This window comes from Amphibalanus amphitrite, unplaced genomic scaffold (genome assembly GCF_019059575.1).
Source record: "Amphibalanus amphitrite isolate SeventyFive unplaced genomic scaffold, NRLGWU_Aamphi_draft 000168F_arrow, whole genome shotgun sequence".
Classification (NCBI taxonomy): domain Eukaryota; kingdom Metazoa; phylum Arthropoda; class Thecostraca; order Balanomorpha; family Balanidae; genus Amphibalanus; species Amphibalanus amphitrite.
In genome coordinates this window covers 638,324-664,920 of record NW_024881663.1, presented here as the reverse complement: position 1 = coordinate 664,920, position 26,597 = coordinate 638,324, and the positions used below count along the sequence as shown (strand labels likewise).

At 49.0% G+C, this 26,597-nt stretch overlaps 1 protein-coding gene across 1 annotated transcript in view; it reads left to right on the top strand.

The window, feature by feature from the left end:
* The window catches only part of LOC122383597 (nephrin-like), a 113,603-nt gene that overhangs the window by 69,961 nt on the left and 17,045 nt on the right, over positions 1–26,597 (top strand). Inside the window, exons 2-11 of the mRNA XM_043370190.1 lie at positions 6,341–6,473; positions 7,149–7,345; positions 9,290–9,397; positions 10,805–11,011; positions 13,064–13,215; positions 13,483–13,627; positions 15,093–15,223; positions 16,288–16,459; positions 20,292–20,449; positions 25,892–26,027. Coding sequence (XP_043226125.1) covers positions 6,341–6,473; positions 7,149–7,345; positions 9,290–9,397; positions 10,805–11,011; positions 13,064–13,215; positions 13,483–13,627; positions 15,093–15,223; positions 16,288–16,459; positions 20,292–20,449; positions 25,892–26,027 — 1,539 coding nt within the window. The remainder of the gene's footprint in view (positions 1–6,340; positions 6,474–7,148; positions 7,346–9,289; positions 9,398–10,804; positions 11,012–13,063; positions 13,216–13,482; positions 13,628–15,092; positions 15,224–16,287; positions 16,460–20,291; positions 20,450–25,891; positions 26,028–26,597) is intronic.

Here is a 26,597-nt window from a genome sequence, read left to right as displayed (position 1 = left end):
GGCGACGATGATGGTTCCACGAGGCCCTGCTCCTCCAGCTGATCCAACTGCTCCTTCAGCTGCTTCCTCAGGTGCAGTGGAGTGCGGTAGGCCCTCTGCTTGATTGGCCTGGCTCCTCCTGTGTCGATCACCAGCTGATGGGGTCCGTTGTACTCTCCTACCTCCTCTGGGCTCTTCGAGAACACATCCTCGTAGCTCTGCAGCAGCTCCTGGAACTGGGAACGAGCCGGCTCAGCAAGGTGTGACACATCAGGCAGACCCTCTGTCTTCTGCATGTGGCACAGCTCCGTATCCATCAGCTCATCCTGCCCCAGGACTGTCCCAGCTGGGATCACGACTTCATCATCACTCATGTTCAGCAGTCGAATCGGGATCGCTTGGTGGGCCAGACGTACCGAGGGTGCCATGACTACTCCATCCACCTCGGCTGGGTAGAACACTCTCGGCTCAGCAACTGTCACCCTGCGGATACTCATGACAGTCTCTGCCCAGGGGGCACATGTGACTGCACACCTAGCCCTCACAGTCGACCACCTCGGGATACTCCTGCCCTCAACTGTTAGTTGTCCTGTCCCACAATCGATAGTGGCCTTCAGCTGTTGCAGGACATCCATACCAATCAGCACACAGTCAGTGAGGTCTGCTACAACAAAGCTGTGGGGAAGGGTGGTGTCACCAACCTGCAGCATCACAGAACATCGTCCCATTGTCGTTACTCTGGTGCCGTTTGCTGCGACGAAGTGCTCGGACTCAGATGATGTCGCCTCCCGCTCCAGTTCCAGGTCATCAGCCACCTCCTTGCTGATGATGCTGGTCACACTCCCAGTGTCCACCACCGCCTGTACCTCCGTCCCATTCAGACAGATGACTGCCTTGACCTCCGCTGGCTGATCGGAGCAAACACGCCGCACAGTTCCTGATGCCTCCTGTGCTTGTCCCCCTCCTGGTCTGGATCCGCTTGCTTCCGCCCTCTGTGCCCCCGGCTGGGAGGGACACTGTCGCTGAACGTGGCCCCGGCCTCCACACCTGAAGCATGTCTGTGTGACATCCCGGCTTGATCCAGATCGACAGGCAGCTGCAAGATGTCCTCGTCGACCACAGCTGAAGCAGGTCGGGGCAGGATCCCGGCTTGATCCTGTCCGACAAGCAGCTGCCAGGTGTCCCTGACGACCACACTTGAAGCATGTTCGTCGGTGGTCTGGTGCACCCCTGGCTGAAACAGTTCTTACTTCCTTTGGCCTGTTGGTGTCAGTTAACTCGTTTTGAAGTTCTTCGGTTGTTTTTATTCTTTCAAGTCGCCTCACCAATGCTTCTGTATTAGTAGCTTCGCTGTCTAGTACCCTCAGACGCCACTGACTGGGTACAGCACGGGTAATCTGTTCAGCCACCAACTGCTCTTGGGCCTCCACACTCAGCTCTGGCATAGCAGCTCTTGCCAGTGTTTGCAGTCTTCCTACAAAGGCCCGAGGCTCATCTGAGGCAGCCATCTTTAGCTCATAGAACCTATGTAGAAAGGCTCGTCGTTTCTCGGCCGGTACCAGTCGCTTCATCACATGGTCCTTCGCCTCCTCCATGCTGGTGAGGGTGACGTCCTCTTCCAACTCTCTGGCCAGCCACTCATGGGCCTCCCCGAAGAGTGCCGGCAAGATGGCTCTCTGTTGACTGTCGGACCACCCGTTGGCCCTGGCCACTCTTGTAAATCCCCTCATGAATGTCTCAGGGTCTTCTCCCTCCTTATAACCACGGGGCTTGAAGACCGAACCGGATGGCTCCATTTCACTGGTCTGGCTATTTACGTTAAGATCAGATTGCAAAGTTACTGGTTTATTTTCCAAATCCTCAATATTCACTACCTGAACTTCCTCTTTTATCTTGCTCTTGATTTCACTCATGCGCCAGGATTGCCTCGCTCCGTTGAGTCAAATCCCACTTCTGTTGTTAGGGTTCTGTCCCAGCCCCGTCTTGTCCCGTCTTTCCACTTCGTAGTTAGAAAACACAACGTTTCAATTATCTTGCATTTTCCATACGACTTCTGGCACAGATACAAAAATCGTTCGGCACACAGCCCCTTCCAAACACCACACACAGCGTCCAACCAAGAACTCCTCTCGGCCCGCCAGAAAACACCATTCCAGCCCCGACACGGGATTGGCCCAGAATCGACCACGCAACAAGTCTTGGCCAATCCCACCGCTACTACCATCCGATAGAAGAGATGGGCGCGGACAGTGGCGACGATTGAGTACCAAGTAGGCATAGGGATGGGAAAATAAACAATCTCTTCCTCCATCGACGTGAATGACGCAGCTCTAACGAATAACGGCGCAAATGGCTGCCAACCCGCTACCAAATCCAGTTTCCTCTATCGCTTACCCTCACAAAAGTCTCAGAACCCTTGGTATTACTATTTATTCCATGTCTAGGTACTAACAACAAAATGTAGTTTTTTTCTACGTTAATAAATTGGCACTTTGACTTAAGTCATGATCGCAACCTCAACTTGCAGTACTGCCATTACGATCTTGCAGTACTTTAACCCCAACAAAATTTTGCAATGATTTAACGCCTGTTTTGTCATTGCATTGCTATCGTGTCGACATTTCCGGCGAACCTCACACAGTTTTCATGTTTCTATTTTGATTTTGAATGTTTTATCGTTTGGGGCCTTTGATAGTTGATAATATTTGTAAGGACTAATGAATTTAATTCTAAAAACGAATATCTTTTAACAAGAATATTAGAAAAGGTATGTATCAGTATGGTTATCTTGTTCCATGTTGATGTTAGGTTCTTGTTCTGACTCTGGTGAAGGCACTGGTCCATGGATCCCCAGTTCACATCATTTTTAGCAGCTGTAGTAAAAGTGGCTTAGGTTAGCATGAAATTCATTGGTCTACTTACTTCTTATATTCTTAAATATGACCTGAATCTGGTTCCAAAATACAAACTGTGAAGCAAAGTGAAATGACCATGGCATGAGTTTTTTACTTTGCAACACAAGTATGCCCAGTTGGAAAGAAACTATTTTCTTTTGCTATACCTACAACTGTACACAATTTTCATAATGAATTTCGGGAACGGGTCCATCTGGTTCCAACGCTGACTTAGACCGGGTCTGACCGGTTCCAGAAATGTGCCAGTCAGACCGGGTCCGGGTCCGGGTCCCAAAATTTTCCAGTTTTGCCACCTCTACTCCTGATAGTAGCCGTGCTACATTATGTGTGTTCGCCTGTGCGTGTGTGTGTATACCTATGTATTTACCAAAAGAGATCAATACAACCAACCAGAATCAAATTCTCTCCGGTTAGTTGTTACGTGTTCTTCAAAACACGGGTATATGACGTCTAAGAACATGAATAACCACAATACATTGATAAGAACTTGGGACATAACACATGTGAAACCCTCTGTGACGAAATTTACGCCCACCTTATTAGGTACGTATGCCAACGTAATAAACTAAAACTACGCCTGTAAAGAACACATCTAATTCTAAAATCTCGCAAGCATACAATCCTTACGAATGCTTTGCGGCGCCAACACATATATGAATGAACGACTTCTATACCTTACTTTGAATTTCGTCATGTGGCGTCCTGAAAACGTCATCAGCAATTTTTCAGCTATAGCTTTTGATCAAACCACATAAGAGCAATGAAAGCATTTTCCATGCGATTATCTTGATAATCGGCCAAGGCGACTGGTAAACTACATGACCATTTCCAGTCAGGTCATAACCTTAACTAGCGTGATAATCGACCTGAGCCCATGAACTGCGGTAAAATATAATCTTAACCAATCAAAGCCAATTTGCATACTATTCGATGCGTCTCGGTGAGAGAATCACAACGATGGTAAAATGGACGACATGCAAGCATTGTATCAAAAGTTATTGCTCAAAAACTATTTGGGGTAAAAACGCACGCTCCGCGGATTTCGCCCCCTGTAGGCCAAAATGGTACCTCCATCCAGACGATTTTTACTTTTTGCAACGGCGAGATATTTTCTGAGCATGCTCAATGCATCTTAAACCCGCCAATGAGCGTATCCTGTGAATAAGGTTAAATGTTTTGTTGTCACATCTCATTTTCTCGTCAATTTACGAATAAATGGCGTCACAGTGACGTCATAGATTTTCTGCGATATGCGTTAACTAGAATTTTCATTTATGCAATGAATTTTGACTATAATATTAAATTTTGGAATACAACACAACTACACGACAAGTTTTATTTTAAAATATATAAACAGGGTACCATTCTTCAAAAAAGAAGAACTACGCAGTTGCACGTGCTCTGGAAGTGGTGCAACATTAGAACATTGTTAGAGGTGCGCACCGGTCAGATTCGGGTTCAGCGGTCATTTTTGTCCCAGAACCCTTTGCTAAGCTCTACCCAATTTTGCGTTATTTGGTCCAAAATTGGGCCTCCTTCCCCTGACTATATGCATGCAATATTTATTTCTGAGGCTATAGAATAAAACTTATGCGTATTTGCGGAGAAATTAAACAATGCAAAGCTGAAACATATTTATGCGTTACATATGTCACACATTTCGTTTATTTATAATTGACGATGTTTAGGGGATAAAGGAAAAGAAAAGTGCGTACCTTACCTACCAAGTTCGGATAGCTTCAACGAACAAAAGGAATTATTTAGGGAACAAAGGAAAAGTGTGTACCTTACCTACCAAGTTCGGATAGCTTCAACGAACAAAAGGTCCGTCTAGGCTAATTCATGACTTTTATGCGGGAATCATTAACCTACTGATCAGTTTTTAAATGTAAGCTCCCAACTTCTACCTAAAGGTAAGTCTGGGCTGGTGCGGTACCGGTCTCTGTGAGCTGGTTTCCATTTCCGACCAGCCGCCGGCGGCGTCAGCAGTGCCCGGGGCCGGCCGCGGCGGGCGGCGCCGTCCGCGCCCACCCAATCTCGTTCACAGCTCAACGGACCAGCGCGCGGCCACATTGAGATGTCGCCCTGACAGCGGCGGCCGGCTGGTGGCCGCTTTATTGGTCTGGCTCGGACAGCGTCGGGTCACCTCTGCAGCCGGCTCGCTGCGCCGCCCGGCTCTGTGACCTCCTCAGAGGTGTGTGGATAGTGACCTCACGTGCGTCGGCCGGCCGACGGCGGCGACTGATGAGGCTCGCTCGTCGTCTGTCGGTCGCCGATGACGTGGACGCCGTCGTCGACGGAGGTCGTCTTGGTCGCGATGCCGCGCCCCGCCGACCAGCAGACGCGCGCTTATAACGGTGTCGTATATGTCCGGCGCTGCTCGGGCGAGATTGGCTGATGGCCACTCAATTCGACGCGCCGCTGATCATTTTCGCCCGGCGATATGTCTCCTATCGGCCTGCTCGTTGTCGGATAAGCCGAAACGCTGCGAAACTTCCAAGCTATGGGAAAAGGTCGGCGGAAACGCCAGTCACTACACGTTGAAATCATGTTGTATGACCTTTCAGCCATAAAAAGACGGGATAATTACATTGCCAAAGTTTCGCGCGAATGTCTGAAGACATTTACCAGGCTGGATGGGCGAACAGCTGAGGTTAACTGGAAAGGTCGCCAGCAAGTTTTCGAATTGTTAGGTTTCATTACATTCCATGATTGTGTAACTGACATGCATTGTATTGTTTCCATTCTTCTCCCGACTCCTGTGTCACCTGTGTGACTAGATTGCCGCTGTTTGAACAAGATGGAAATATAATTTCGAGTTAGATATCGGCTGATTTTAGGAATTGGTTTCCGTTTAAACCTCTAATAGTGTGCTGTGGGTACTTTTTCGTTTTCCTCTATCAAATATTTTTAATAACAGTCCGGTAGAGCTGCAGCTAATGGCGAATCGTTTGAACCTCGAAGTTCTCTTTCCTTTTAGCTGTAGAGGCCTGCACTGCAACCCTTTCAGTTCAATGAAACAAGAACCTTCCGATTATGAATGTTGCATATTTCTCTCCATTCATATTTTTTACCTTTTTTGGACTCTGTTCGTTCCCTTGGCGGCCGCTGCGCTGTGGCGCGCCTCGTTCTGCGGTGGTATACTGTGCCGCCGGACAGCCGAGTCGGCGGCACAGCATACCCAGAGTGGCGGCGCGACGCGCTCAGTAGGTATGTGCCGCCCACGCATCGCAGTTGGATTTTCAAAGTCGTTCCTGCAAATTGAGCTGTAGTAGGTAGATAACTAAATTGGGTGCATGATGACAACATATTTTACACGGCATTGTATAATCCACTTGGTGAGTGGAATCCTACGCTCAATGCCTACCGCGCTCTGTAACATACACATTGTTCAGCAACGCCATACGTGCATGTTCGTCCAATGACCGGGGTTTTCCACGTTGCAGGTCGCGTGACACACGTGTCTGGTGTGGCCGGCCACGGAGTGGACCTGCCCTGTGACATCGACACCGCGGAGCCTCAGGACCAGGCGGTGCTCGTCCTCTGGTACAAGAATAGAAGCGGGAAACCCACCTACACGTAAGAACACTTACGTATACTCTACAATGACCTCAAAAGTAGTAATTTCGATTAAGTGCGTGGCTAACGATGCGTGTCTTGTAATTGCCTTTCTCATTCGGTGCTTTCCGTCCGTAAGTCGCCATGACTTGCAATATCCGTGCAATAATGCATCGTAACACGCATGGGTTGCCATGGAGATGATAGCAACAGTGAAATCAAAACAATCATTCGACAGTTAGCAGGCCTTAATGTGGAGTTGATGTCGCACCAGATGTCACCAGCCTTCCCGCTGTCATTATCTGCCATAAATGAGACAACAATATCTCACAGTCTGTTGTGGCCGCTCTTCCGTCTATATCAGTAGCGTCGCTACGGAAGCGGGCAGCTGCCCAGCACTGCCTGCCGTTGCGTGGTCACCATATTGGTGTGACCTCTGACCTGGCCGTCTGGGCCGTCAAACGGTTTCCTAACGTTGCCTGCTGCCTCTCCTGCCATCGCTGCCTGCTTACTGGCGTGACATCTGACTTGTCCGTGTCTGCCTTCAGACGGCTGCTCAGTGCTGCCTGCCGTCGCGCCATATTGGTGTGACCACTGACCTGTCTGCTGTCAGACGGCTGCCCACTGCCCAGCGCTGCCTGCCGTCGCTCCGCCGCCATATTGGTGTGACTTCTGACCTGTCCGTGTCTCCGTCAGCTTTGATGCCCGCGGTGGCCGGTCGTTCTCTGATCGGGACGGCCGCGGCGGGGCTCGCGCCACGTTCGTCACCCACGGCCGTTCTGCCGTTCTGCGTCTGGACCATCTGGAACCCGCTGATGAGGCCGTCTACAGGTGCCGTGTGGACTTCACCCTCAGCCCGACCCGCAATCAGCGCGTCAACCTGACCGTCATCAGTGAGTGCACACAGGCATCCATGCCCATTCTACCTACTAGTCGACAAAATGGTTGCTTCATTATCAAGTTCTCAAAGGGAAAAGGCTGTGACCTAGACAGCGTTTCAGCTATATAAACGTAACTATTTATTCGACCCTGTTTATTGGTAAGTCAAGTCATCAGCGTCAAGCAAAATCGTATACCAACAGGTACTGGTGAATAGGGGCCAGCGTTTGATAAATGTTCGCGCTGTTGGTGCATTCGACCTGCACCCACACAGCTCGCTGTTTGCCGGCTGATCAATGCCCGGTCCAAGCTCGATCAAATGGTATGACATCATTATTTCAATATTTCCATATTTATTTCAGTACTTTATCAATGGTGATGCTACTTTGGCGCTTACATGCAAACAAATGTAGCTAATGCTATTATCGATGACATTTCATTCCATTTTATATAGCTGCTCCATAAGCTGACTGTAGCATCCACGAGTTGTAGTTTTATCAAAGTCGGCTTATCCATTCGTAGACGCTTGACATAAGCACACTTATCCATGTCAGCGCGGTCATTCGTCTATGTCTGCGTGTTTTCACGTTTGCTCAGTCTGTATGCATTGGTAGCACTTCAGACCAGTCGATGTAATCCACTGTGCTATTGTCATCACTGCCACCAAAGCACACAACAGGCAGGACGATCGGACGGCATTAGCACCAGCAGTTATACGAATGTGGCGTTTAGTCACTCATGCAGTATCGCAGTTGTACACACAACACCTGACCTTGAATATCCACAGGGATACACGGATAAAGCATGTTGGCAGTGTTTATATATAAGAGACAGTTATAAGACTTTATTAGAAACATTGTTGCTGAACTATAGTCGACAGTGATGACAGGTGTGAACAGTTCGGAAACCGACTTTCCCGTTCCTGCCCCGGCTTAATAACCTGGATAGAACAGCGGTTGCCGACGTTTCTTTTCCAATGCCTCACTAGGCCTCAATGAATCCAACTAAAGCCGCACTCGTCTATTTCCCGGGTGAAATGAAGTGAGTTTTATAACAGGTGTAGTAGCTAAGTCTGGCACGTCTGGTATGAGGTGACGCTTTAGAGAGCAGAATTCAATCCTGAAGTCATGCATCGCGTCAGCGCTGAGAGTTACCAAAAAAAAGTATCGGAAACGGCATGTACCTCCTCAGCTTTGCCACGAAGCGTTTCCATACTGAAATGCAGCGCGTTACTTTGCGTGCGAGCTGACCGTTAGCCGACAAGGATTTACCGAGTTCCTGACCATCGTAAATATTAAGTGAGTGATTTACGAATGTGCAAACCGTGACGGAAGCTCTCGCATTGGGTATTTCCCGTTCCTGGCACAGAGTCGATGAGACGGCGGCATGCCATTCACACGAAGCTGTCGGTGGGGGGGGGGGGGACACATTCGAGCATTACGTGTACGAATTCGTGGGACTTGCACTTCCGTTTGTTTGATTTTTGTTTTTTGTTTGTTTTGTTTGACTCTGAATTTCATCTGAATTGTCATTTTTATTTTGTACATATTCGGCTAGTGTTAATAAAAAACGCTCCCCGCTGCTTGACATTTACAATGGCACATAATTTTTGTTTTTGGCATAAGTTAAAGTGGCGTTATCGTGACCTCAAACTTCAATGTTTCCTAGCTGAATGAAGTGAAAAATCACATTGCAAAATGCTTAACACCTTCAGCTGAACATCAAGGGCCGAAATGTCTAGCGGGCTGTAACTATGCAGTTATGTTTTGTTAAAAATTTTAAACGATCAAAACTATCAGCTGTCCATCACACGTCTTTATTTCTGTATAAACTGGCACAATGGAAGTGTGCATGCTGACCTATTTTCTCTCCGTCTCTGTCTCTTTGTGTGGCACCTACGGGTGTCTACTACCCGCCTGCCCGGGCTGACAGCCATTCACGTTTCTGTTTGTTTTCAGTTCCGCCAGAGCGGCCGGTTATCATCTTCAACAGCAGGCCGGTGTCTGGTCGGGTCGGGCCTCTGCAGGAGGGAGACCGGCTCGAGCTGACCTGTCTTGCCAGAGGAGGTGAGTTCCGCTCGAGCTCACCTGTCACGCCAGAGGAGGTGAGTTCCTCTCTCGAAACTGGCTTGAGATCACCTGTTTCGCCAGGGAAGGTGAATTACTCTCGAGGCACGTCTCGAGCTCACCTGGCTCGCCAGAGGAGGTGAGTCTGTCCCTCGAAACTGGCTTGAGTCACCTGTCTCGTCAGGGGAGGTGAGTGCCATTTGAGACCGGCTCGAGCTCACATGTCTCGTCAGAGGAGGCGAGTTCCTCTCGAGACATCGTCTCGAGCTCACCTGGCTGGCTCGCCAGAGGAGGTGAGTCTGTCCTGAGATACCGACTCGAGCTCACCTGTCTCGCCAGAGGAGGTGAGTCTGTCCCTCGAGTGAGCTCATCTGTCTCGCCAGAGGAGGCGAGTCTCCCTCGAGCAGGGCGGTCAGATTGAGTAGCTTTAGAAGGTTACTTATCTCGAGGAATTTCATAACCTATAGACGAAACGATTCTGCTAAACTACTAGCGGAGCAGATAAATTGCGGCTCTCTTGGTTCCACGAAACGGAGCTGTTTCAGCTTTTAGCAACGTGCTAACGCTGCGTCCAGTCACTTTACCTCTCACCATCGTAGCTTTCAACCATGCTGCGATTGTTCCACCAAGCACTTACCGTTTCGTTTTCTTCTGCTGCATAAACTGTCGGTAGTCTGGCTGCGCCACTCGACAAAGCTTTATAATGTTCTTTCATCGTTACCCTTTCGCGCCGGCTGAGAGCGCCCGCTCGCCATGACCCCATCTGGGGCCTGGTCCGTGGCTTTGAAGGTCACCCATCCAAGAAGGCGTCTGCCAGTATTACCGAAATGGAGTGCCGACATCAAATTACCGGGAACGGGTGCCCGGCGTCACTAAGTGCCGTCGGCTGCCATTTGAGCTCGAACCGGGCCGCTGGACGGTCGCGGTCCTTTCGGAGCTATTGGAACAGGCTGATTTGTCATGGGAATTTGAACTTCTGACACGATATGACGCATGGGGCTAAGTAAAGCCGACCTTAATGAGGGCTTTTGAAATTATGACTCACATGTCCTTTTTCTGTGTAATGTTTTTAATGGCAAGTTACTCTAAAGCATCTCACAAATTAACCGTTTCGCGAGAGGTTTTAAAAACTGCAGATATCTCAAATGACTGCTTTTCCAGTTTCGCATATAACAAGAATTGCTGCTTGATGGTTCATAAAACCTTTTAACCGGGTGCTTACAAAATGCATCCGACTAAGTGAGACAGACAGACAAAGGACCACAGGGTCCGAGGGAAAAAAACGCGACAACGGACATCCGACAGGACAACCAGTAAGCCACTATTTATGATGAAAAGCTGACTTGGGTTCTTGTCTAGGGTGTCAGCAGAACCCCTTACGTCACGTGACCCCACTCTGATCTGCAGGCCGGCCGCCGCCGCGTGTCACGTGGTTCCGAGACGGCCGCCTATTGGACGACACGGACAGCGGTGACCAGGGTTCGGGTCAGGTGACGAACGTGTTGCGACTGCCGCCTCTGGGACGGGATGACCTGCACTCGAGCCTGGTCTGCTCGGCGGCAAACAACAACATCAGCTCGCCCGCCACCAACGACGTCATTATTGACATCAACTGTGAGTGATGATATATACAATGGGAACGACGCGAGCGTAGGAGCGAAGATACTACTGAAGCGCCTCTCGTATTTTTAACCCAATCACACATAAAGTGATAAGCGTGCCGTGCGCAGTTACAGATCATTTTCAGGCGAAATTCTACGGTCTAACTCTACTAGCATCTTCTCTAAGAACGGAGGCCTCTGGAGAAGCCAGCACCGACTGCTGAGCTCGTGATCAAAGACTGCTGTTGTGCATGACCGATGATCCGGGCTATACATCGTTTCGAGAGGATAAGCGTGCCGTGTTTTGGTGCCCCGCCCGGCAGTAACTCCTGATTAGCTCGTGCCGCCATATACTTGTTTATCCTGTGATCCCTGGGTGGTGCTTCCACGCCCTCTCACTGCCAAGTGTGAGCCCTGCCGGCAGCCATATTTCCCAATTTTAAATGTGTGTTTTTCAAGGTTGGCTGAAATAACACAGCTGTTATAGGTGATTGTGTTTTTCATAGACCGTACTGCGCATATGTGTGTACTCCGGGTTATTTGATGCCAATTACATCTGTTTGACCCAATCAGCAGAAAGTGGCTTACTGAGTTTGTAATGTTTGACGACAATCAGCTCTACAGTTCGAAATGTATGCCGTATGCGTTGCTGCGTTTAGTACATATTGCTTTTCCAAACATATTGCTTAACCCGCGCCCCACTGGGGGGGGGCTATTTATAGCCCCCCCTCCCGTTTTTCTGCAATAACTTCCAAACCGCTTGACGGATCGACGCCAAACTTTCAGTACCTTCGGCTGCATCAATTTGACACCTTGTGTCAAAATTTGAACTTCGTAGCTACCATAGGTCGGCCGGAAATGACGTCAGAGTGACGTCATGTTCGTCCGATTTCGACGCAAAACATTGAACCACGGCAATCGCTCCCAAGAGCTCAGTTTTTAAGCTAGATCCAATTTCTTTGCATGAAAGGATTCAGAATTGACCGCGCTATCAAACTGCTATCTCGGATTTTCACAATTCTGAAAATTTCGAAAATTTTATATAATAATATTCAAAATTTATATTTTTATATTTTTTTCAAAAATTTTTTGACTTTTCGAAAAAACCGGAATATATGTGACAGAACGCATGATTATGAATAATTCTAGCAAGTTTTAGCTAAATATCTTCAAAAATGGCCAAGTTATACGCATTATTGCAAAAAATTCACAATTATTAATTTTTCAAATCACTTTTTCAGTACGTATTTGACATCGTACACCAATATAAATGGCACCATCGTGTTCCTGAGCTCAAATTGCATCCAATAGACACCTTTTTTGTTGAAAAATTTTAACTTCAAAATTTGACCTTTTTTGACCTGAAAGTGACCTGACCTAAGCTAAATTCGACTCAAAATGACCTCGAATGACACAGACGACATCAAATTCGAAATCTATGGCCTAAATGAACCATAAAACATGTGTCACGTGACCGACGCATGATATAATATTTTCGTGACCTGTGATGACCTGACCCTGACCTGAAAATCAAAGTACAAGTTTGGTACCCTCAAGGTATCTAGAGCATCTGTTCACGAGTGTGGAAACCAAAAATGAGCCTGATCTGACTTGTAAGACGGCGGCCAGAGCCCAAAATGTGAACAAGCCAAAGTGCTAATAATTTTTACTTTGACCTGACCTGTGACGTCATCGATGACCTCGAGGTCAATGAAATTAGGTCTCGCTCGACAGTTTTTCCGGGGCTATCAGACGCCGTTTGAATTTTGACGATCGGCCTAGTAGTTTCGGAGTTAGGAGGGGGGGCTATGAATAGCCCCCCCCCCCCCCCCAGTAGGGCGTGTTATACACAGACCCCAGTGGGGCGCGGGTTAATTTTGGGAGAATTGCAAGCTCCTAAACTATTGTTTTATTGCAGGCCCGCAACAACACTTCAGACTTCACTCACTTGTGAATAGCTGCCCACATTTAGCTACGAGTGTATGCTCGATTAGTTACGCCATTTGCGGGTGACACATGTATGTTCGCCACGCCTTCGTCTACATCCGGGTGCGCTCCGTTCCAGTCCGCCCGATGTCTGTGGCCATCCTGGGCTCCGCCAAGTCGTCACTGCAGGCGGGCAGCTCCTATAGCCTGGTGTGCCGGGCCTACGGCTCCCGGCCGCCAGCCATGCTGTCCTGGTGGCTGGGAGAAGTGCTGCTCGACGGAGCGCTGACGGTAAGTGAACGCTGCCAGCTGGCGCACTGAAATCCATTACGAAAAGAGCATGGTCCCCAAACTAAGTGACCGATCTCCCACGCATGTGACCATAAGCCGGACCATAAGAGGTCTTTGCACACAACATTCGTTGTGGTGTGAATGCCTATATGATAAAATCATATCCGCAACATTGTGTTCAGTTAATCACCAATCGTTTCACAGGTGTATGTATTTGCTGAGCCACTGTTGATGTCTGACCCCTGCCTTGATGTGCGGCTTCCTCAGGAGACTGAGCAGGGCAACATCAGCAGCAGCACGCTCATGTTCACGCCGCGTGCCTCGGACAACGAGCGCAACCTCAGCTGCCGCGCAGAGAACCGACACGTCACCGGGGGCACCATGAAGGACACGAGAAAGCTCAACGTCAGATGTGAGTATCACAGGACATCGAACGCTAGATGATCACACAACATCGAACGCCAGATTTCAGTATCGGCAGAAAACTTAACGTCAGATGCATTGAGTATCTGGAGAACACTCTATGTCAGATGTATCACAGAACACTGAACGTCATATGTGAGCATCAATTGGACATTGAGCGTCAGATCTTGACATATGGAATGAGCCCCGAGTCTTTGATGTCCATTTTAGGTGAAAATGAATATGACATGTGCATGTCGGCGGTAGGACATCATAATTCACACACTGGGCGTTCCATAGAAGTATCGACAATGTGACGTCAATCAACTTGAGCTCTAAATCGCTACAGCAAGTTGAATGATTATAAGTGTACATAGCTGCCGGTTGGCCGTGATACAGTCAACACATGGTCTTTCCTGCAGTATGTATGTCGATGGGTGTCGCAGTCGAATCACTCGCCTCTGTTATTGCAGTGGGTGGGCGGACCCAGCGCGGGCCCTTTAGTTACGGGACGGGAACGGATAGATGGGGTCTCTGCGGGCCGGCGGCGTGGCCCACTGGTCCGTGGGGAGGGCGGAGACAGATCGGCGGACCGGGCCCGTATCCGGTGATCCATTCGCAGCTCGCACCCGCCGGTCCTCTCCGCGTCATTAACTCAGTCCCCCCCTCCCCCCGCGCCTGATAGCTCCCTGCCTGTCACTCCTCCGAGATCTGGAAGCCCTGAGAGTTGTGGATTGGTCCAGTCCAGGAGAGCATGAGCATAGGTTTCTGAAACAGTCCATGCCATAGCGGCATCCCTCCGATGCAATGTTTTCCGTCTGGCAGTTATTACTGCGACCTTGAAGGCAAACCGCAGTGGGACGTGCATTGCCCGATTGAGTCAAATAGAGCGGTCGTACGACCGCCTAAGGGCCGCTAATCGGACTCATAGTTCAGTGATGTGTCTGCCAATTACCTTCACTTTACTTCCCTTCCAAAGTAGTCCATTTGAGTTTAGGGTCGAATTATAAGGCAGTCAAATCAGCCTACTTTGGTCACAAAGAATCCTCTGAACGTTTATCACGAATGCTAGGGGAAGAACCAATAACTCATTTTATGACGTGTTCTCGCTGACAAAAAAGAAAATCAATGGGAATGTCTGTGACACACGTTCAACACAAGATTATGTATAATGTTGGGACAAAAAGACACAAGATTGAAGGAGGAATCCATATCCCTTGTGGGGGTGGCATGCTGACAGACGATGAAACTATACTTGACAAATGATGTTGGCGTAGTGTCATTTTTATATTCTTCTTGTTAAATGAAAATATTCGGTTTCTTTTTTCCTTTCGGACTACGCTAAGTTCAAAAAGTTATTAAAACCAAATATTTCGGCTGAATTGATTTGCCACAAATATTTCGGTTGAATTGATTTGCCAATTGTTCGTACCGGTGAAGATCAGTTACTCTTCTGCCCCCTCCCCCTCCCGCAGTTCGGCCAAAGGTGTCCGCCCGTCTGGGAAGCATCCTCGACCCCGAGGACATCAAGGAGGGCACCAACGTCTACTTCGAGTGCTCCATCACTGCCAACCCCGCCGCCTACAGCGTCAGCTGGCTGCACAACGTGAGTACTCAACGTGTGGATGAGGATGGCTCCTTAGCGTGTGCCCGACTTCAGGCTATGCTGAAAACTCGCCGTCATATGAGACATAGACACCGCGCGGTTTTGTAGGGCTCCTAGTGCCTGGGATGGATCTAATACCACGCAGTCCTGTTAAGATCACTGTTTTGTACGCAACTGGCTAGTGCAGACCTATCATCCCGCTGTACGACTCATACGTCTGGTGCAGATATAAAGCCTCCACCGTCTGATGCGGCCCTATTATCCCGCCGTCTGGGGCGGCTCTAACGCCCCGCCGTCTGGTGCGGCCCTAACATCCCGCTTCACTGTCGGCTGCGACCCCGGGCGGTCTGTCACGCCACCTTTACGCCGCGCGCTGCTGATGTGCCGACCGACGCTAGATTAGATGGCCTTTTTATTAGTGTCCATCCGGCTCGCGTGCGAAGCGCAAAGGGAATCCGCGAGCGAGCTCCGAAAAGAAAGACGACAAAAATATACTCAGAAATTGGAAGACAGTGTTACGAAGATAATTGCGAACAAGTGAAACAAGCTCAGCTGTTATAACTACAAGGAGTCTACTTCAGTTTGTGTTTGATTTACTTCGGCTTTGTACAATATATAACTTCCTAAGAAATTGCGAGGCACTCAGATAACCAGCAACAGACAACAGCAGTTAGCCAATAGCGCTGGAGATCAGACAGTGCATTTTGCTCACAAAGTAAGCACAACCGTGCAATGCTCGCCCAAATGCATTTTACACGTAGATAACGTCGGTCTTGTTATTTTATCTCAATGTTTGTTGCGGACCGGTATGGCTACACGTTTTCTGGCCAAGTGCAAATACTGGTTTCCATTCCACGATGTTCGTCACACTAAGCGATGTTTCTTCTGGACTGTAAAATTATGGATGAGAAATCATCATCTCTAAAAATGTAGTAAACCTAAGCAAGCCTCTGAAGTCTGAATCAAACCAACTCTGTGGTAAGATATGTATTCATTGCGAACCGTGTCTCTACATACATCAAATAAGTCATTCAGCAATAGATGAGACAAACGCTGTGTTTCAGGATCAAGCCGTGGTGCCCAGTCCTCGCGCTGGTGTCGGCGACATCATCAGTATCAACGGCGACACCCTGGTGATCCGGAACCTGACTCGTCGCTCAGCAGGGAGATACGTCTGCCGCGCGGTCAACCCTGAGGGAGAGGGCGTCAGCCGGCCGGTCAGCCTTACCGTGAGATGTGAGTATCGAGAGAGGGAGAGAGAGAGAGAGAGAGAGAGAGAGAGAGAGAGAGAGAGAGAGAGAGAGAGAGAGAGAGAGAGAGAGAGAGAGAGAGAGAGAGAGAGAGAGGAGAGAGGAGTGAGGAGAGAGAGGAAGAGAGAGCTAGAGGGAGAGGGAGGACTTAGCCTCAGTCATCCTCACCGTGAAATGTGAGTATCGGCAGAGGGAGAGAGAGGAAGAGAAAGAGGGAAGAGAGAGCAAGAGAGGAGAGCGGGAGAGTGAGAGAGCGAACACCTCGTCGAACCAATCCAAGGCGAGTGTGCCTGACCAAGGCCGGGGTGGCGCCTGCCTCCTCTCCCTACGCCCCTCCCCCCGCTGTCCCCGGGGAGAGTCACAGGGCGACAACACATCGCTCGCCGGTCCCACGGAGACATTTGTCTGCTCCCCGGGGTCGCATCTGGCGGCAGCACATTTACGACCTCGTCCCGGCCGCCCCCGCCCCCGCCCGCGGCCGGCGGTTGGCTCGGGGCGCCATCGTCTGAAGAAAAGCGGGACGACTGATGTGAGCCACAGGTATTTTGGAAACCGATACCAAACGAGAAGGAGGTACGATACAAAATATCAAAACTGAAAGGACTCAAGATATTAAAAGAAATGCCAGGTTTGTACCAAATTCCGATCGCGTAAATACGTTTCTGAGACTTCCTAAAGCCTATAACAAAATGAAAAAACGTCAGAAATGACATCAAATACCGAGCTGGAATCGATTTGGTATCTGTATGCCAGAAAGCTGGTATCCAACTGAACATATTCTCTAGACGGGACACCGGCGTGTCGCCCTACCCTGTGACCTGGGCGATCCGTGGTGTCAGTCCGAGTGTCGGCGTGTCACCTGACACCGGCACCGACACCGACCGCCCCACCCCGTGTCGGTCGGCTGATGACGAGCGCATCGATCTCGACGGGGACCGACGAATGCTTCATCGGTACCGGCGGGGACTGACGAATGTTTCATCGGCGGCTACGGGGAGACGAAAGTTGTATCGGTGCCGATGCCCACAACGAAGAGTGCACTGCATGGGATGAGTTATAAACAGGGTGACCCTGTCATGCAGTTGCAGCCACAGGAAGCACTGACAGTCAGACAACGCGTCAGGAGGATAATAGCAATGTGTTAGTGGCACTGAATAGCACAACAATTTACAACTGAAAGAGTGAACAATACACAATTAGACACCGTCACTGAACTGCTACCCTCCTGTTGACACTGGGAAGCGAGAGTAAGGGGGGGGAGTAAGCGAGAGTAAGGGGGGAGTAAGCGAGAGTAAGGGGGGGGGAGTAAGCGAGAGTAAGGGGTCTAACGTCAGTCGTCAAGCTTATAAATTCCTCTCAATTTCTCAGGCAGTCGTAGATAGATCGTGTCATCGATATTTCTTTCAGAAGATGAAAAGTTGTTTTGATTAGTCAATTGATGAACTACTTAATGCCGGTGGTGATGTGATGCGCCTTGGACTTGGCAGGAAGGTTCAGATGAATTAACGCGTATTGATTGCAAGATTTATGCTTGGGATTCCAGTTCTAAGATGCTGTTCAGAGACATTTTTATCGATTGACACGGAAATAACAGTGGTTTTGTGAAGATGCCTATTTATTTAAAATACTCGTTTTATTAATTTGATTCATTGAGCAATGCGAACGTAACCATGCGCTTTTTATAAACCTGTAAACAGTTCTGGTAGTTATTGGTGCTGAGTTATTACATGTTCAATAATCGTAGTACTTATCCCTGTTACCAGATGTTTCATTTCAGAATTTGATTGAGGGGATCTGATTATCCTCTTTAACTTCCACCTATTTATTCGTTTTGTCACTTCATATGCAGCTCCAGTAAATTACGAATGCCTACAGCGCAACTCCGCTTGCTGGAATTGCATTGGAAACTGCGCACCAAAATCGTAGCTTCACATCCAACATCTCGTATTACCTCTGCCAACACGCGAAGGTAGTGCGCTCACTTCCTTGATGATACCTGACCCGCGCAGTGACGCTGGCACTCCTCTGGGTACGTTAGAGCGGTGTCATGCCGGGGACTCTCCCCATCAACCGCACGGGACAGTCTGTCCGCGGACGCACTCTGTCTGCGGACACATGGCAGTGACTGCGGCGGCGGAAGGAGTGCCATTTGGCACCAGGGCAGAGGCGTGGGGAGGGCCGGCAGAGGATGGCCGACCTGGTTTGATGGGGACCGTTCATCTCCGACGGCTTCCGGCCGCGACATGGCGTGACTGGAACGGCGCCGAAAAAAAGTCGCACCGCGCGCCCGCCGCCGGGCTGCGTGCCGATTGGCCCGGCGCTCGGACCCGGAAGGTGGTGAGGCTGACAGTGACTGGAGAGGTTGGCACAGTGTGGAGCTCTTTCGGAAGCGAGGGGAAGGTGAAAATTATACCTTCCGATCATGAATGTGAATGGTGTAGTAAAATGCAGGTGACAGTGATGTCCATGTAATTAAAATCCGCTGCAGTTTCTAAACATGGTAGGCATACTTGTACGTTATGTCTTCGTTTGTTTGTCAATTAATTTAAAATAAAATCAATGTTCTTCACTTCCGTGCAAGCTAGAGTCCTGCAGTCCTTGTGATCCGCACTGCAGCCCCGGCCGTTCGCCGGAGCCCTGTTGCGGGTCGGGGCGGGCGAGCAGAGCTCGACTGATTGGCCGCAGGCGATGAAAGGACTTCCGATCCACTGGTTTCCGCTTTGATTGAACAAACTTGGCTGAATGAACCGAACAATCAGCGAAAGATGTGAAGAAACGCCGGCCGTCTGAAATGTGGTGTAGCAAATGATCCCGGCTGATGTGAGGCGAGAAATTTAGGACTGAAAGGCGCCGCTGCCGCTGCACTGGTGCGTGCCATATTCAAACTAACTACACGGTGCTTTAAAGTTAGCTTGTTTGTGAGTTCAGAACACTGGCAGGCACCTTGGCCACATTCAATGTTATGTACACCTTATACGGTTGAGGTGGTGCGATACTTTGAGAGCAGTTACAATATGTGATGTGTTGTAACTTCGGAAGATGTAAGATGTTTGTCATCATAAAGCCATTGTCAAAATGTGACGGTCAGTAAATTTACTATTTTGCATAGTTCTGCTTTCAATACACTGTAACCAACAAGTCTCGTGCCCTTGTGGGGCTTACAGCAAGCTTCGTTGTGTCGGAGGAAGGTCAATATGACCGCCGTCCACAGGCTTTGTACGTGAAATACCTTCTTGGCTCAATTTTATCGAGTGTCGTCTCTCTAATGGCTGCGTGTGTCCGCCTAATTAATAATTGGACGTGCGTGGCTTTCCTAGCAAGTCAACAGTCAAAATACTAAGGTAAAAACGCTCATCATAATGGGCTACAAAACAGACAGAATGCAACACTAACGCAACTTATTAACTGCAGCCGAAGATGACGCAATCATCTCTCAACAAACGACATTGGATGATATATTGTAACGGGGTCAGACTTATTTTGACGATAATATCGTTCATCAGCCGGGGATCGTTCTCCGAAAAACGTGTGGCTGCGGTCTTTCCCACCCGAACGGCGATCATTAGGTATCATCGATCGCAGTCTATCGTGCTGGGTGTCACTGTTTTTGGCGCCCGGATCGGGGCCAGATTGAAGGAGAGAGATGCCTACTCGGTGGAAGCGTGAAGAGGCACGAGTGAGGCATGGCTAGATGGCGGAGGAATGTCTGAGTGGATAGAGGGAAATATCGGCTGGATAGACGCTCAAGGCACGGTGAAGGTACAAGGTGAAGGTCAAGGTACATAGCCCGGTGTTAATGCCGCTTTGTTCCGTTTCAGATGCTCCTGTGTGTATATCGGGCCAGAAGATCCAGTACGGTACGTCTCGAAACGAGCCGGCCCAGGTGACGTGTCAGGTGGACGCTAACCCTGCGGACGTCACCTTCCGCTGGCAGTTCAACACCAGCATCGAGACACTGGACCTGCCGTTCTCGCAGGTCAGTCCCGAAGCTCCCTGCCTTTCTCGCAGGTCAGCCCACCATACGGCATGGTAATCTCATTACCGCTTATAGGGTAATGACATTGAGCAATAGTTGACAAGTGCTGAATTGATTTTCTTCCGTTTTTTTCGATTGTCGGCTTATCTGGTTATTAGTACCATGTAATTGTACCATGTATTTGCTCCTAAAAAAAATTAATACGGAAGGCATCTGAGGATCAAAACTTGCAATCATTTGTTGGCGTTCGCTGGCACAGGTGGGCGGGCTAATGCAACCGGCCTCCCTCCAAAGTGACTTTATGAAAGCAGTATTCATGATGCATTGGAAAGCCCTTCTCTTCTTCCTCAATAACCATTATTGGTAGCGATCGTGTGTCAAGGTGTCTGGAAACTTGCTTTAGTTTTCCGGGTACCGCAGAGCTCTCGGCAAAGTTTGCTGGCACGCGATACACAGTTTAGCCACGACCGGTCCAGAACCTGTCAAATAAGCATGGTTAATCACCCTGCTCGCATTCATTAAGACGATTTAAGGAATAGAGGGGGCATGAACATTGAACAGACTGCATTGCACAAAGTCAGGTGGTGTGGTGTGCTGAGCCCATGGAGCAGGAGCTTGTCTTCTAGCTGTAGGTTCGAACTATACGATAAAAATACAAGTATTGCATCGATGGGAAATAGCAATAGGCTCTCTTTCGACAATCAATTCCGCTGAGCTGAATGACACCTTTCTTGCCTTGTTGAAGTTTCAGTCTTATCGATCGATATCCTAGTTTGTTTCTTATAGGCTTGTGTTATTTCGTCATAGCCAGCGAGCTGCAAACTTAGGAACGCGTTTTCGTTATAATCGTTATAATCAAATATCCGGCGCATTCATACCTAATTGTTATATGCGACCGACTGCAGTTATTTAATTACGGTTGTGGTGAACAAACTACGTGGTGCGGGTTCTTTGTACTTATATTATAAAGGCATTATATCTTTGTCTTAACTAGTAGTTAAAATAAATAACTAATGAATCAAACAATGCGATTATCGCAGCATAATAATTTTGTGTGTGTGTGTGCTACAGAGATCAGCAATTTCAGAATATGGACTAACCGTGTGGTTGTTCAATTTGTCTCTCGATTACTTCTACGTCCCCAAATTATTCCACCAATTTTCCTTCGAGTCGTAATTTGAGGGAAAAGAGAACTGAGCAGTTCTGGCTGCTAAGCGAACCGTGCCTTATCTTGGGCGATTTTTTCCTGGAGGAAGCGGGCGTGCTGAGACGGAGCACCGAAATGGGCCACGTCCTGACTGTAGCGTGGTTAGATGAGTCATAGAGTCGACTCAGCCGACTGAGTCACCAGGAGTCAGGCCCGAGGAGTCGGCGAGAAGCTTCCCGGGCGCGTGTGGTACGGCGGCGGCAGTCGGCGGCTTTCGGTCCTCCCAAACTCCGCCGGCCGGACAGGACAGGGCGGCGGTCTCGCACTGTCCAGTATAATGAGATGGTGGTCGGACCAGCCGCAGCGGTTAGCGCAGCCCACTGCCGCGATCGGCGCTGGAATTATGGTGCCGCGCCCAGCTCTCAGCGCTATAATGGGTGGGGGATCGTATGGATTATTGGCGAGATGGGCCAGCCGACGGCGGTGATGGTACCTACCGGCTTTGGGAATCGGCCCGGTGCATGTGCAGATTGTTCGGCTTATGGTCCGCGGAGAGATTTATTCAAGAGGCTGCTCCGGTTTGAGGCTGAGGGATCACTATTCAGAGCTGCTCTGATGGCTGTCGTCAGCCCATGGTAGATGGGGTCGGGTGTGCCTAGCCTGGTGAGAAGTAGCTTCAATTCTCAATATTATCCTGATCGGTTCGTTCAAGGATGAAAGTTTTATTTTCAATGTTTTATTGCAGTTATAGTAGCAATATTTCTTATGCTTGTTTCGTCTCGAAATAGGATCTCTCATAGAAGGTCTTGACAAATCAGTAAGTAGACAAATAAACACGTAAACAAGCAGGTGGTTTCCTATGATTGGTGGCTATTCCGACGCTGACTGTGTATCATTCAGCTACGAAATTAATTCGCATATTAATGCTGAGTGTTTAACTTTGCAACCAGCCAATCATGTGAAAGCAGGCGTGGCCAATGGCCGAAGTTGCTCTGGGCGAACTGTCGAGACTTGAAGGCCAAGTTCCTGCCCAACTTAAATTACCTTTGTGCCGCTATCATGATATGTTCATAAACTTGCTGCAGCAAGTTCGTGAACCTCTGTTTACCGAGATCTATTTCTACGCAGAGGTCTACGACAGGCCAAAAGACGATACCTGACAAATATGCCCGTGGTATAGGTATATACCAGACCAGGGGCGGATCCAGAAAATCTCCAAGGGAGGGGCCATTAGAAACCAGGAGGCCTCCCCCCCATAATCCCACCTGTTGGAGGCCCCATCTTCCCACTTGTTGGGCCCCCCCCAAAAAAAACTGCGTCTATTGAGCTTATCTAGCTGTTCAGGCAACATCTCAACATCTGTGCAGGCTTGGAGGCCCTCTGTGCAGGTTAGGAGGCCCTGTAAAAGTGGTCATCTCTGTGAGTATAAGAGACCTCCAAGTTATGAAGAGCTTTACCAATCTTCTAACAAAGAAGTCTTCTCAGCTAGTCTTCTAAGAAATAACTAAGTGGGTAGGTTAAAAAAAAAACTCATCGGATTTCGGCCACTTTATTTTCAGGAGGCCCCCTTTTCAGCTTTTTAACTTTTTAATTTTTTATTTCATTTTTGAAAAAAATCGGCCAAGGGGGGGCCATGGCCCCCATGGCCCCCCCTTGTATCCGCGCCTGTACCAGACTGTTCTACTTAACCTATTATTGGAAATTTCAATAGTCTCCAGCGCGATGGTGCTTAGTTTCTCACGCATCAATCATGCCGTAACTGATAAAGAATAACTCAGAAACTCATGGGCATGCCTAGCTGGTATGTACAGTCTGTCTTAACCCTCGCCCATGTAGGGGGGGGTTGGTGCAACCCCCCCCCCCTGAGGCTTTTCGGAAATAGTGCAAAAACGGCGGCGCGCAGCGCCGCCAAATTTTGGGTACCTTATGGGGCAAACCTTGCGCATCTTTTGATAAAAAAAAATTTGACCGGGTCATGTCAGGTCACGGAGTTATGACGTCACAAAGGGAACAGCCTCCGGCCGGATTTTCACAAACTGAGTGCCAACGCCCGAGGTTTCCTGCCGGTGGTACGGACATCGGTTGATGGATCGTGATGAAACTTCCCATGCATGTTGGGGCAAGTATTGGCTATCATATGGTATAAGAAACTTGACCGGGTCAGGTCAGGTCACGGAGCTATGACGTCACAAGAGGAACAGCGTCCGGTACTATTTTTGAAAAGCGCCCGAACCACTATTTTGCTAATTCTTGTCACCTCAATGGGAATATGCAGCAATATTAGCTTCTATAGGGAGCAAATGGACCTCCAAAATCCAAAAATACAATCAGATTTCAAAAATTTAAATTTTGATTTTTCGAATTACTGCCGCCGACTGTGACCTTGCCGACTTCCGGCGCTCCCAACGCGCCATTTTTAGAGCTAGGGAAACGAAATACATACCAAACGATAGACAATTGATCCAGGAACACGATAGTGAAGGTTTCAAGTCGATATCTCCCACCGTTTTGCCGCAATCGCCGCGGAAAGTTGAAAAAAGTATATTTTTCCGAAAATTTGACCTTTGACCGGTCAAAAGTAGGTCAAATGTTGACCTAGGACCAAAAAATATACCACCAATCGCGAGATCTCGGCGAGAGCAATCCGTTGGTCTTTTCCGCTAAGCTCTACGACGCTCCGTTTTCAAACGCCAGGGGGGGTCGCACCAACCCCCCCCCCCCCTGCATGGGCGAAGGTGGCAGATCGCCGTTTACGGGCAAGGGTTAAACGTACCGCGCAAAGTAACGGTGGATCCATCAAGCCTGGCCGAGGAAGGGCCTGCTAAATTTGAGTCACCGAAGCATTTGACATACCCGCCCATTTTCCAGGTCCATTGGTTCGGTGACTTTCAAATTAAAGCAGGCTCGTCCTCGGTCAGGCTTGATGGATCCACCGTCACTTTGCGCGGTACTTTTAAGACATAATGTGCGGTTTCAGTCGTGGTTATGGTTTGCTTTTGTATCTAAGGAACGATCTGCCAGACTTCAATGCAACTTGAAATGTAGCTTACATGTATCGTCATCCTTGCAGCTGCAAGTTTATATTTTGCTGTCTACTCCTGGATCACTCCGTATTTAAAAATCGCCAGTCAAAGCCACCAGTTGAGATGAGTAAAACCGCATATTACTTCAGCACTGCAGTGCTGAATGGGCTATGTACGTACAGTCTGTCTTAAAAGTACCGCGCAAAGTTTCGGTGGATCCATCAAGCCTGACCGATGAAGGACTGCTAAATTTGAGTCACCCCGAAGCAATCGACATCCTCGTCCCAGCCCCAGGTCAATTGGTTCGGTGACTTTCAAATTATAGCAGGCCCTTCCTCGGTCAGGCTTGATGGATCCACTGTCACTTTGCCCGGTACTTTTAAGACAGACTATACATTGAACAGCCCATGGGCTTTACAGTCTGTACTTATATGGTGGACTGTACCTAGAGAGCCGTATTTGTCCCCGAATAGCTCCAATTTGGAAAGAAGCTAATTTTGTGAGCCTTGCCAAACGTGGTGCATTATCAAAGTTCTCCTTCGCGTCCGGTCTCAGACATGTTATATCCTTCGTTACTTCAGAGCAGTTCAGTAATTTACAGTGCCAGATTTATGTCTACCACGCCACCCGCTGCATTTCTATGGACGACAGTACAGCAAGCCACCGGGACTGCGATCCTCTCGCCTTTACAGCGCAGATCCACGTTGATATGTGTCACGTCGTTTCCACTGACGACGTAACGGGCTGTGTGGCACGTGCCTGGTGTGCTAAGCCTGTACCGCACAGAGGGTTAGCGAACAGGGGATAACAGATCGGTAATGCCTCCTGAAGATGGCCCGAACCCGGCTATATAACTAGTTCCGTGGGTGGTATGGAGATAGAAGTGGATTATCCTTCATCAGCGATAAGCTATCGCAACCTAGCGATCTGGTTATGGCAACTATTCCCGATGTCATTTAGTTTGGTGAGCGATATAAGGACAATGCCAGCATATGGACAACGAAAAAAAGACACAACTTTTTCAAAGACACAATTAATATTTTCCAAACACTCATCAATATTATCATCCACTGCCATATTTACAGCACTTCGCCAATGGGTAAACTGTAATGGTAGAGCTGGGACAGCCAGCCTAGCAACAGACGATATATGTAACCTCACTGTGCCCACTGTGGGGAGGGGGGAGGGGCGAGAGGCGGTCCGCCGGTGTGAGCCGCTGTGGTGTGAACCGCTCCCCGCGCCCGGCTGACCTATCACGCCCTCGGCCACCAGATTACATCCCGAGGCCTGGAGAGCAGCGCTGCCTACACGCCAAAGACCGAACTGGATTACGGCATGCTGCTCTGTACCGCCGACAACGCCATCGGCCGGATGGTGCGGCCGTGTGTCTTCCACATCGTGCCAGCAGGTCAGACTTCTTTGGTACCTATAGTTGCCTCAGCCGCCACCACCACCGCCACTGCACCACAGTCATTACCCCTCGCCGGCACAGGGGGGGGGGGGGTTGATGCAACCCCCCTAAGGTTTTTCGCGAATAACTCGCGTAAAAAGCGGCCGATCGCGACGTAACTTTCAGTACCCTCGCATTGATCAATTTTACACCTACCCTGAAAATTTCATGACCCTGACCCCAATGACCTTTGACCTGTGACCTCTTTTCCGAGACCATGTTTGGCCGGAATCGCGATTCGGCGTATGTCGGCTAACATTAGCCGCGCGTTTGCAAGCTTTTTGTGGTTTCAAACGTTCAAACATGTGATTTGATGTCGCTCCCATACATTAGGGTGGGTGTCAAGGTCACCTGAAGGTCAGGTCAGGTCATTGACCTTTGGTGACCTCGGGTGACCTCGGTTCACTTTTTCGAGTTTTACATGTTTCTAGGCTAGTTTTTGGAGCTGAATTCGAATTTAGCAACCATTTGAACATTTACGAAGTAGTTTTGGTGCCTTCGTAACATGTTACGAAGCTGTCAGAGGCG